This window comes from Etheostoma cragini, chromosome 17 (genome assembly GCF_013103735.1).
Source record: "Etheostoma cragini isolate CJK2018 chromosome 17, CSU_Ecrag_1.0, whole genome shotgun sequence".
NCBI lineage: Eukaryota > Metazoa > Chordata > Actinopteri > Perciformes > Percidae > Etheostoma > Etheostoma cragini.
Window position 1 is genome coordinate 5721964 of NC_048423.1, and position 13555 is coordinate 5735518.

General features: G+C 39.4%; 1 protein-coding gene across 2 annotated transcripts in view; it reads left to right on the forward strand.

Annotated features, from left to right (window-relative positions):
- srbd1 (S1 RNA binding domain 1) overlaps window positions 1–13555 on the forward strand; it is a 48950-nt gene that overhangs the window by 4789 nt on the left and 30606 nt on the right. For both annotated transcript variants that reach the window (XM_034897679.1, XM_034897682.1), the window contains exons 10-14: window positions 5091–5194; window positions 5898–6005; window positions 6242–6399; window positions 7474–7564; window positions 7870–7977. In XM_034897679.1, coding sequence (XP_034753570.1) covers window positions 5091–5194; window positions 5898–6005; window positions 6242–6399; window positions 7474–7564; window positions 7870–7977 — 569 coding nt within the window. The remainder of the gene's footprint in view (window positions 1–5090; window positions 5195–5897; window positions 6006–6241; window positions 6400–7473; window positions 7565–7869; window positions 7978–13555) is intronic.

Genomic DNA, 13555 nt, shown 5'->3' on the forward strand with positions numbered 1-13555 from the left:
ATATGAAATGAATGAATATGAAAAAAACTAATTATTAAAGTATGCTGGACCATGCTTATCAGCACACCTGTATTGAGTGTTTTGACTAGACTGACACACGCGTGTGCACACGCACACCATCTGTTTGTGTTTGTGTCATTTCTGCTACTACCGCTTCTGAATGCTAGCCATGTCAGTCGCAGTTAGCCTTGTCTGTGCCTCCATATTTACCCCTCCTGTGCCCTGCTCTGCTTCCTCCGCTCCCCCTCTGTCCCTCTAGTGACTAGTGGGTTACTCAGAGTTGGTCCCGGGCCTCATGTGTCACCACAGCTTCCATCAGCCGCTGCCTCTCTGCCACACCACACTCTGGCAACCGCTCTCTGCCCTACAGTCATACAATCACATAAACATACATGCATGCACACACACTTGCTCACACAGAGCACACCCTGAAAGTCCCCTCATTCCCTCCTCTTAACATATGTGACATGTCCCCTGCCGACATGCCATTGGATTAGGAGGCTTTGATTGACAGGTGCTCTCCTGTAGTGACAGTTACTGCTGCTGGGCCCACAGACGGACGGAAAGATGGGGAGAGCAAAGGGGGGTGGTAAAGGGAGGGAGAGAATGAACAGATGAGCGACATTGAGGTGCGTCTGTCATTTATCTCACTTGCTTTGCTCTTATCTGCCTCCCTCTCTTTTTTCTGACTAAACATCAGCCGTCCAATCTACTCCACACCTCCCCTTCTCCCCTCTCCTGTCTTGTGAGAGAGGCCTTTAATTTGATGACTCGCTTTTGTCATGGAGCGTAAATCCACAGGCTGCTGTGACCCTGCTAGCTGTCGGATTCCGGCTAAAATGAACCTTTTCTAGACGTCAAGTTGTCGAGAAGGGATGCAGGTGGGAGATGTGTTTTGACAGGAGGCATGTGTGTAAGCAGTAAGCACACACTTGGCCGTTTGCTTTAGCTCATTTAATAAGCCCCGGCTCTGGTGACTTGTTAAAAGAAGAAGACGTGGTATTAAATTGAGCAATAGAAAGATTTTAGAGTTGGTCCAGTGAACATGCTTGTGGTGGCTAACAAAATACATTTAAGAAATTACATCCTTAATATTTTAGGTTTAAAAAGGTATACATATTGGAATGATACAGGAAATAGAATCTGAATTAAGGTATTGCCAAGTGTTCATTGAATAGACAAATACATACACAGCCAGTAGTAAGAGTAAAGAAGGATGAAACATTAATTGTCTGCTTCAAATGCACGTTGGGATTAATTTTTATTTTCAGTTAATCTGCAGATTATTAACTGATTATTTGGTTTATGAAATGCTCTAGGTGATGTCATCAAGTTGCTTGTTTTGTCTAATTTCCAAAACCCAAACATTAACATTAATTTGACAATCTGCAAATTCTCACAATTTAGGAGCTTGTAAAATGACTGAATCGATTAATCTGTTATCAAAATAGTCGGCAATTAAGTTTCTGTCCATCCACTATTTGATTTATTAATTTCAGACCGAAAAATAATTTTCTATTATGACAAATTAGATTAAATTACATTTCAATTAAATTCAATTTTATTTATAGTATCAAATCATAACAAGAGTAATCTTGAGACACTTAGAGTAGGTCCAGACCACACTCTATAATTTATGAAGTCTCAACAATTCTAGTAATTCACCCAAGAGCAAGCATAGTGCGACAGTGGGGTGGAAAAACTCCCTTGTTGTATGATTTATAGAATTATATAACTGTATTCAACAGAAATTAATCTAAAGTTAGTGTATACAAAGCTCTGGTATTATGTCTTCAAGCCATTTCACATATCTAGTTGAGATGCTTAGCTCAGATTTAATTCCGTCAGATTTGATTTGAGGTCTTCTTGTTCGGGTACACATTCACCTTATAGCTATCAGCAGCCAGTACGCTCTTGAGTATGCCAAGGCGGATTTGTTGAATGTGCAGTGGGATAACTTTTTATGTGATTTGCGTTGTGATCAAATGGTAGTTTAGCACTCCAGTGTGGGGCTCGCCTGCAGAGGAGCTTGGGTAAATGGAACTGTTTCATCAATTAAACACTTCTTTTTGATGGACAGGTGGAGAAAAAACAGTTTATTTGCGTTGTGTGTGTGTGTGTGTGTGTGTTTGTGTGTGTCTCGTAAAGTTATGGAGGACCTCGACTTCTTTTCCATTTCAAGAATGTTCCCCAACCAAACATTTAGATGGTATAATATTATTGTCATTAGTGGTTTCTGGTCTGTTTAATCTCCTTCTGTCATCTTTTTTTATACTTAGTAAAATAATATATTTACAACTGACATAATGAATTAACTAATAAAACATTTGGTAAAGCCACATTTTAAACTTAAGTTAGTGAGAAATGAAATTCTCTACCTCCTTCCTCATTCTGAGCTGAAGACTGTCAGACTCCGTGCTGTGTTTTGTTTGTTCATGGATAAAATAAGAGTGTATGTGAAATTTTCCTTTGTTTAATAGATCAGTGTGTCATAGATCTCTTATGGTGACTTATCCTCATGGATAATTAGAGAGTCAATATTTATCTGGATTCTTACTGTTATACACTTATTATTGAATAATATTCACTTAACCTAGCTTAATTCCACATGCTTCAATAGTTGTAGTTATGGCTGCTCGATTATGTAAAAAATCATAATCACAATTTTTTTGGTCAATATTGTGTTCCCAATTAACCTGATTACTTGTTTTCTTTTAGAAAGATTTTGCATTTATTGAACTTAAAAAACAGTGAAACAGTTTAACAAATCATGGAAACTGTGAAATTTCCCTTAGTCCTTTTTTGTGTTTGAAATAGTTTTTCTTCCATTGAGAACACAGGACAAAATAAGAGTTTACTTGCAGCCAGGTCAAAAAGTGTGCAAGGGTGTGAATCTGGGTGTCTGCATGTGTCCGTCTTTTTGTTTATCCTTGATACGTCGGATAGATGGATGTGTTGATGATAGTACTTCTCTAAGAAAGGGTGAAAGAGAGAAGGAGACAGACAGAGAGAAGACGTTGGCTGACTGCCCTCCCTTGGGGGCTGGTGGAAGGATGAAGGGGCCTCTTGGAAAGACGCTCTGTCTGGTCTTGTAATGGTTTGGCCAGTACTTAGCCACATGCCACTCCTGGCCCATCTAACACACAAGCACACACTTCTCACTCTGTCTCACGTCACCCTTCCTCTCGGATCACCCTCTTTCTCCCACCAGTGACCCAACGCAGGCAGAAACTGAGAGATGTGCAAACATCAGCGAGGACAGTGGCCAGTATCCAAGAAAAACAGAACAAGGACACCGATCACACAACTGTTGAAGACAGACAAATCTTTTGAAATTTGATGGGCCATAGTTGCGTTTACCACAGTTAGGGTTTAGCTACAAAGCAAAGAGAAGATTGTTTTTCTTTTTGGTAGTTAAATTATAGGATGCTTGGAAGTATTTGTGTAGATTAGTAGTGCATGCAGGCAACAAATGGAAGAATGGGTTTTTGCAAATGTTCAATATCAGTTACAAAGAACCTGCATAATTAAGAAGTACAAAGATGATTTAAGATTTAAATTGTCTTTTTGTCATGCACCATAGCACTGTGTATAGACATACACAGTTATAGACCGTCACAGTTTTGTGTATAGCTTCTGTTGTCTTTAGGTTTAGGTTACCTAAAGTATTGTGACCAACAATATATAATTTTTGGGGTGATACTTTCAACTGATGTCATTCATTTTGTTTTTCTGAAAACATTGGTTTATTAATCATTACTTATTTTTACTTGATGATACCCATAGAGTTTTCAAATACTTTTTTATCCCCACATTCAACAGACAGACAGCGTGCTAGTTGTAGGAAGGGTAGGAATCAGCATGCATGACCATCTTGGGCTTTCCCAGATGTTCAGAAAATGCATTCAACAGCAACTAAACTTTAGTGCTTTGATGAAGATTGTTTGAGAAATCTCATCACAGTCAGTGCAACAGCCCAGGGCAGAAACATGCCAACGGAAGAGGAATTTAACTTTCATCATAAGTCAAGCATCCTCGCTGCATTAATTCTCTGCCATGCCATTAGCTGTGTGTGTGTGTGTGTGTGTGTGTGTGTGTGTGTGTGTGTGTGTGTGTGTGTGTGTGTGTGTGTGTGTGTGTGTGTGTGTGTGTGTGTGTGTGTGTGTGTGTGTGTGTGTGTGTGTGTGTGTGTGTGTGTGTGTGTGTGTGTGTGTGTGTGTGTGTGTGTGTGTGTGTGTGTGTGTGTGTGTGTGTGTGTGTGTGTGTGTGTGTGTGTGTGTGTGTGTGTGTGTGTGTGTGTGTGGCACATCCGAGGGTACTGCTGAGTGGTAATGGTTGTGGCACCACGTGTGTGAGTGTAGGTGGGGGTAGGCCTTGCGGTCTCAGTGCTGATGGTGGCATTTGTCAGCTTGCTTCTTCCGCTTGGTTTCCAGATTGACGTCTTGTTTCTTGGCCCTGTTTTATGGCAGGCTAAAGGTTCCCCACTGAAAAGGTCAGACACTTACTACAGTTTGCTTAACCGCATGTAACAGTTCCTCTGAGGGGGGACTAGCACACAACAAAACATGCCTGGCTACAGGATATACTCCTAGGCTCATCCCTTTACAGACGTGTGCGGAAAGTTATAATATTTAGTTTTTGTGCTTATGTGGAGATTTCGTCTTTTTTTTCCAAAGATATTCGTAGTGTTTACAGGAATCTTGTCTAACCCAAATTAAGCCTTATGTGGAGATTTTGAATACAAAATAAACATATAATCCTTTTTTCCTGTTCCTTTGCTTCCAAATTAAAACACATTCTGAAAATGAAAATCAACACCTTTACTTTTTAATGCTTGAGGCTTTGTAAAAAAAAGCTTTGTAAATTAAATCGATATATTAGAAAGAAACTGCAGTCTTTTGCTGCAGAGAAATAACATATATCTCTGTCTTACAGTGACGTAAACCCATTTAGCGGACTACAAATGTAAACCTACATATAAATAACTACAGAGTAGTTCTATGTGGATATGGACGGTTGCTGCTCAAAAATGTTTATGCATTTAGTGTATAACATTAAACAGAGGTGTGTTTTGTCTGTTGTGTGTCTAGACCCTGGCAATCAACAGAGGGGAGAGTCTGAAGATTTTGACGGTGAAAGTGAATGTTCCCGACAAGGTGAAGAGTGACTTCACTCGGTGGTGCATCAACAACAGGTCAGAAACACACACACACACACGCACATAATATTTGGAAATAAAGGATTAACAGTAAATTGACACCTGATTGTTGAAGAAATCCTGAACAGGACATTACTTTCCAGCCAGACAAATATGAAGGCTCCACACTTTTATACCAGCCTTTCATTTGTCAAGGTTTGTCTTTTAGGTTTCCTCAGAGAGGATTTTACCTTAAGCAGAAAGAAATGAGCAGAAGGATTTGTAATTTTTTTCTTCTTCATAAAGTATCTGTTAAAGAAGTGTGGAATAAAAGAGATTTTCTTAGATTGTAGAAGTCTCACTTTAATATGTAATGCTGTGTCAATTAGTTTTTTAATCCTACTTAAATTCTTTTCTTATTTGAATTTTGGGTTACAGAAACATTAAATAAAATCAATACAATATACACAATACCATTTTCTATTTTAAATTGAAAGGCTTTGCTGACATATGTCCTGAGTCAACTAATCGTGTATAAATAAAATTTCACTTAATATTTCATCATTATACTGTCTCATCTGTTTGAAAGAATTGCTAATAAAACCTTGAATGCACCAATCGCAACCAATTGCACAATCTGTCTGATGTCACTTTGCTGAGTAGGCAAAGTCACAACTACCTTTACTAGATATTTACTGTATTTATCATTGTAAAATACCTATAGAAAGAAATATCCCATTTTTTCCCTGTTTTATTGCAGGTGGAGGCAGAGGACGTTTGCTAGAGATGAGCTTCGCACAATCATCAAGAATGCAGTAGAAGACTCTTATAAAAGGCTTATTCTGCCTTTTCTCATAAGAAGTTACAGGTGTTTTAAGTGTGACTGTTAATGGGCATGTGTTCTCGAGGCGTTTTGTCCTTACCTTAAATTACCTTACCTTACCTCTTTCTTTAAATCTGTTTTTTCTCTTTATTTCTCTTTACTATCACCATACAACCATCCTCCACATATTTGCCTCTATTCATATCTTCCCCCACTCCTCTGCCTTTCTTTCCCTCTTTCACCATCTCTCTCCGTCTCTCTCTTGCATTCTCTCTCTTTAGGACTAAGCTGACAAGTGCAGCAGAGAAGGAGTCAATCGCCATGTTTGTGCGGAACCTCCGTCAACGCCTATTGGTGTGTCCTGTCAGGGGCTGTGTCATCATGGGGGTGGATCCTGGCTTTAGACATGGCTGTAAACTGGCAGTTCTCTCCCCCACTAGTAAGTGATCACATTCATCACAGTGTTCTGAACTCCTGAAACCGCCTACGTTTGGATCCAGTTTGAGCTTGAATTCTGCTAAGAATAACCCATCTGCAATGTTGCATCTTCTTGATTAAACTCTTTTTGAAACCTCTAGACATCATAGTGAATAAAACTGTCTGCCTGTCTGAGAGGCTACAGTGTTGGGTTGGATTACGCATGTTGATCACTGTGGTTGACAGAAAACCCAGGTGTATCCTATGCCACTGTATTGATCATATCTTCAGATATGGTACTCTAACACAAATTAAAGCTCTGCTACTTTCTCCTAAATAGTGTTTTCTTCTATTCATGCATGTAATGGGTCAATGATACATTCAGTTAGCATAAACGTATTTTCCTATGTTTTTAGGAACAGAAACATTGTAATTAAACAGTATTTTTCTGTTATTGTGACATATTAATTAATTCTATTATCATATTAGATTCTACTCTATCAACTATTAAACTAAAGTGCCACTGTAAATGAATGGCTAGTGGCCTATATTTTGTTGTGTGTGTGCATGTCAGAGACTAGATGCCAGTTGGCATGACCCTGGTGGGTGGGTTATGTGTGTCTGCTGTACTGTACTGTATGCTACAACATTTGCCTCAGTGGGTGTGGCTTCACACTGCGTAAGGATAGGTCCCAGCCTCTGGGTGACTGATTGTGTGGCCAAAAGTCATGCTGACAAACTTACAACAGGCAGACACAGGTATATATTGGGCGTCAGGGCCAGCAGGGTGTGGTCACAGGTTTGGTGGTTCTTAGCACATATGACTTCCAGCCAGAGAGCTGCCCTTTCAGAGCTACACTCCTCATCTGAGGAAGCAGCTAACTGCTGGGTGCTGGACTTTTTGTGGAGGCCTAGACAGTAAAGATGTGGAATTCATAAATGATTTGATTTATTTAGGGCATTGCTGTTTTGTTGGACAGCATAAAGTTGGGAGACTTTAGCTGATAGTATATAGCTTATTCTCTTGAGCCCCCCTCTTGTCATCATAATTACATTTTACTCTCTCCCTCTGTTGTCTTCATCTCCCTGCTCTCAGGTCAGATTCTCCATACTGATGTTGTGTACCTGCATAATTCAATCCAGCAAAAAGAAGCAGACAAACTGCGCCACCTTATGATTAAATACAGGTACTGCTGCTTTCATCAATAGTCAGTGTTAAAAGTATTCATTTTCGATTGAGTTAAATACAGTGTCAGAAAATGAAGCATTTTTATAATTTTGTTTTGTTATTCAATGTTTTATTGCTGTACCTTTCCAATCTACATGTATGTAGAAGCAGTAATAACGTAGTAGTGCCACACTATCATCTTGTGTGTTTTCTGATGTATCACTGAACATAATATTAAATGCAGAACCTGACCTCATTTTTAAACTGTTATGGTTGTTTTCATAATCCTCATTGTTCCTCTCCTCTTCCTCTTGTTCATACTAGCTGTTCCAGGGTTGTCATTGGCAATGGGACAGCGTGTCGTGAGACCGAGTCCGTCTTCGCTGACCTCATCTCTAAGCGCTGCTTTCACCCCCTGGATGTGTCCTACTGGTAAGGTGTTTCATCGAGTTAATGCTAGAACAGACCCGAGTTACCTGTGACTCGGAATAGAGATAAATAGGTATAGAAAATGGATGGATGAAACCTACTGTCCAGAGGGCTGACTTCCATAGCGTAGTTAGATATTTATTCACACTTTTTTTAAGACATTTTTTTAAGACATACTGTATTTTATATTTCCCACGGTTTAAAACCTCCTCAAGCACTATTTTCAAGAAAAAAAGTTCACTGAAATATTCCTTATGCCCATTTGCAAATAATTAATGCCAGGGTTCTGTTACTATTAAAAATAGGAGGAGAGAGGTACATATGTTCGGATGGGGAAGACAGTGGGACCAAGGGGGGTTGTCACAAAGGTCCGGAATGATGATGTTAACTAAGAAACTATCCCAAAGGTATAGAAATTGGGAAAGTTAAATATGTTGAGGAGAGGAAAGGGTCTGTGAATACAAGGACTTAGCCATGTGAAAGAGTAAAGGACAGAGGAGGAGAATGTGTGGGAGTGAAAGAGCTGGACACAGATGAGAGAGAGACAATTTGAAATGTGCCACTTTAAGCAAATATTGTCTATTAAAGACATATGGACTGTGTTTCACTTCGGTCCAATTAAAGAGACGTTTTGCGGTCCACGTTCTATCTGTAACTAGGCCCAATCCACACTTCAGAATATAACAGCACAGAACCTTGGTCCAAGCATAATAACCACTGACTTCTCCTCGTCGCTTTCTCTCTCTGCTGAGTTCCATGTGTGTTTGTTGACTTGAGGTTAGCATACGGACCGCAGCCTAGAGTGATTCTGAGCTGTGTGTGAATGTGCATGTCTGCATTCGGGAGTTCATACACATACACACTTTAAAGGTCATACCTTTGGTGTAAAAGCCCACTTTTTTTCTTCTAAAATATAACTTTCTGTTTTTTTGCAAGAACATAAACGGTCAAAGTGGGGCGTTTATTAAGTTATCTTCCCCCTGATTATTTTCATGACAGACTTTTTTTTTCCTTCTTCTTCTGAGCAGACTTGAGCACCTCCATAGCAGCAGAATTTAACATCTTGATATAATGTCTCTCTTGTTCATTCTTTTACTGGAGCTAATGAATGACATTTGTGCTTTTTACTAGCCGAAGAATGTTGGACTTCTGTCTGGTGTGGCGTTGGCTGAATGGCCTATATCACCTGATATGATAAACTTTATTTTTGCAACATGCAACACATGTGTAAATGGTCTGCCTTTGCCTTAGTAGGGTTTGTGGAATAAAGGCTTTTCAAATGCATTGACTTTGGAAGAGCAAAGAGACGTTATTTTGACGTTAGCCATAGAAATATGGTTGTTGTTATCCAGATGATATTGCCCTGGAGTCATCTGGTCTTATGCCTCGCTTTGATTTCTGTGGACCGTGACTGATGTAAGCTCTGACACATAGATGGTAAAGTGGAATCTGTGTGTGTCTGTATTAAAATATACACACGGACTGCTCTTGTTGCACTTTTCTATTTTTTATCCATCTTCTGTCTCATTCTCTTATGACAGCCCAGTCAGTTTTACACACACTGTGGGATATATGTGATACCTGGGTGGGATTAACCTCACATTTGTGACCACAAACAAATACAATTTCAAGTTTTGTATATAAATCATATCCAAATATTAATAAAATATTTTTGACCGCTCGAATTTGTAACCGTGATTAATCAATTTGATATAAATCATAAACATCCCAAATGACAATTAATTCAGACATTCTCTATGTATAGTGTACAACACCAGCTTGAAGGGGCTAATGATTCTGTGCCTTCCTAAGGATGTAGTAGGGGTGGCACTTGTCTGCTCTGCTGATGAAACTAGTAATATGTGTTTCTTTGAGACTTATTATAGATATATCTGGGTGAATGTTGATAGATGATGATGGGAGGGCGGGGAAAGATGACTGGCTTTAAGAAGTGACGGTTGTTGCTAACTCTGAGGGTCTTACTCCCCTGCTGACTGACCCACAGCTGACCCTGACCTGCCATTAGGGAAACCTCATTACATCGGCTACAAAGATGATGGCAATGACGGAGAACAACCATATAGCATCGGAAACAGCAAGGGGTCTTAGAGCTTGCCGTGAATGTCCCGAGTACAATTAATTGACCCAGTTTCTGATATATGTTGCAATGTTTTTTTTTTTTGTATGAACACTTGTCGGCTTACCCAAACAGGCTTTGATTGACAGGTGTAGAAAGTCTTTCAGGCAGCCCATGCATAGGAAGTTGGCTCAGTCATGTTAGTGGACAACCACCAGCACAAACAGCGACCTTCAATTGCACAGACAAACTATTCTTGAGCTGAATGCTGCCTGGTCTACTTCAATGTATTTACAAAGTTACTGACTCTTTCCATCTCCACCTTACCATCCATGTTTCTTTAGCTTCCCTTGTTTTTCTGCTCTCTCTTTGTGCTACTGAAAGCAGCTGTGCTCTTTGAAAGATGTATTCTGGGTCCAACAAAACTAAGCGTGTGTGTTTGAAATAGTTAGGGATTATATTTAGTCTTCATTGTGTTATTTGGCCAGGCTGGAGAACAGTTTTCATTTTATGAGGTTTTTTAACATCATTACCTTGTTAGGTGGGATCAGCCATTCAAATTTGTGTTGAATTAATTTTTTTGGCAGAAGTAATGTTGGAGGTATTAAATGGTCGTGGTTTAGATAAGTAATAGCCTACAAACTCTCAGATCTTCTCCACTCCTCCTTGACAATGCAGTAGTTCATTAAATACCACAGCCTCATTTGCACCATCTGCTTCTTGTCTCCCTGGGAGCCTTCATTGTGTCACCACCCCCACCCACCCTTTCTTCTCTAGCCGCCTGTCTCTCTCTCTGTCCTTCTGCCTCAATGCTCAGCTGGAATGACAGCCAGAAATGGCAGCCTGCGGGACATCCTTACTTGTATGTTGTTTGTGTGTATGCAGTTTTTGGTGCTTTAGTCCTGTTTGAGTAGACTCAACGTACTTTGAGTCACCTCTTCCATAATTTGTAAAGAGTGTGGTCTTTTCTGAAGGCAACCAAATAGGGGCACACATTTGTATATATTTAGCATGTCTAAGTAGTGTCATTAAGTGGAGGAATAGGTGTAAATGTGTAAATAAGGCTGGCCAGTGTGTGTCTCTTCATGCCATAAATCTAATATATGTTGCAGATAGTGATCAAATTATTGGGATAATTTCTTTTTTTGGTAACGGAGACATTGATAGACATTAACTATGTATTTAAAGCAGGGCTGCAACTAACAAGTGTTCTCATATTTAATTTCATCATTATCATCATCATCATCAATCATGTCATATTTTGGTCTGTTTTAGTTTTTCAACGGATTAACCCTAAAACCCCCAAAATATTCAGTAGATAAAAGCGTCAAATACTCACAGTTGGGAAGCTTGAAGTCAAAAATATTTGACAATATACAATTACTCGATTTTTAAAACGGTTGGCGATGAATTTTCTCATAATGGAGTTATCGTTTTATTAGTTAATTATTGTCTCAGCACTAATTTAAAGCTGATGTAGATATATTATAAAACATATTTTTGACAATATAATTCTAAACAAAGGTCTACTTACAAGGGTTTTCTAAAGCTCTCAACTGCTTCTGTGGTTGCCATTTTCTCTGTCCACTGTGAAAAACCTTTCGAAAAAACTAGTAAATGAACAAAATACATAGGATTTTGACATTCAAATGGGTGAGTATAAGAACTGTATCCACAACATAGTGTGACTGCTTTTCAACTGGATAACATGTAGTCCTTTATGTCCCTTTAATGTTGTTTGGCCACTTGTGAAATAAATAGCCAGATTCAACTTTTGTTGCCCCGATTAGATCATATACAACAAAGTAACCATACATGATTAAGCTTGAACAATGCGTCTATGAATGGCCAGCCTCCTGCAGGACATTATGCAGCATGAGGTATTATTTAACTGACACGGTTTGTCTGTCTGTGATGGCCCCCACTGAATGCACATCAGGTTATTTGCCACACAGCTGTGTCCTGCTGGACGTCAGTTTGTGACATCAGTTTAGGAAACAAAATCCACATTTCTGTCTAAAATCTTTTGTAGGATTTCTTAACACTCTGTGTGTGTGTGTGTGTGTGTGTGTGTTAGAAGTTTGCACAAATATGTGTCTATTCTTAATTTTATTACTCCCTGGTCATTGTCATCAACACCTGCTCATGGGTAGCCCACTGCTGTTTGTGTCAGTCTTTCTTTCTTTCTTTCTTTCTTTCTTTCTTTCTTTCTTTCTTTCATTCTGGCTCCTTGACAGGCCAGTGCAGCATGACCTTGTCTGCCACTGTGCTTTAGCCCTGCCCGTTAGAGCATGCAGGCTTTGTCAAAGCTCATAAAAGTGCTCAATACCGGCCAGACAGATGTCTGTGCAGGCGTGTGTGTGGGGTTTGCAGTGTTTTTCTTGATGACGCGCAGTGGTTTCTGTCACCCTCGTCAGCTGGTGTTTCTGGGTTTTTGTGCCAGGAGCTGATTGGTAAGAAAGGCACACACCTACCACTGTGAGTTCTGATCTATCAACACTCAAGATGTAACTCCTGTAGTGTTACATATTGTAGAAGCACACCGAGGTTGAACTGTCATCGGCTTCAATTTCTTTCCTGACATCTTCTCAAATCACCTTACAGACAACATCCCTGAAATGGGTTGGGTTCACATTTATCTGCGGTTGAAAAAGCCTTTTCACAGTTATACAAACAGAATTTAAAGATGTTGACATCATTTCTCAACTACTGTACTTTACAAAGCAAACCTGTTCTTGGCAAGTATTTGCATAATCCAACTGTTCTAATCTCCAACGGTTGATGTTTTTGGCTTAATGGCTGAAGCTAATTTTTATGCTTAATTTGACTTAGTTGTATAGATAAGAAGAAAAAAAGAGAATTGAAACCAGAGAGTGTTACTAATAGGTTTTTGTTTGAAGCACTTTAGCGTGTTCAACTAAACTTGCTTTTACAATGTTGAATGATTGAACTATAATACATTTTTAATACATGTGTATTTGGGGCCGTATGCATGAATAATGAGAAGCTGACAGCGTTTGGCAGATGTTAATGATATCAGAGGGCAGAATATGTGGAGTAAGGTCAGCGAGATCGTTGGGCAATGGTGATGATGACATGCACACACACAAAACACAGCTAGAGGCAGACAAAAACTTCATCCAATTTGTTGATCACTATCTCTGAGATTACCCACTTACTCTTTCATAAACAGACACATCCCTGTCCATGTTGGCCTTGAAACTTGTCACATTTGAAATGAACTATGTGACATTACACAGTCTGTTATAACTTGCTTTGTCATACAGAAACTATTTTTGTTTAACATTCTGTACTATCAGTTAATTTAAACTAGTTTCCCACGTGTAGCCAGGCCTGATGTTATACTCTGTGGCTGATATGAGTAGTAAGCATAGACCGTTAAAATAAATGGACAGAGCATGTGTTACGTCACCCATTGGTTTGTGGGGATCAGAAATGAGTCGTCGAGTTTGCGTTTATGGGCGCAGCCATCATGGTTGCGGA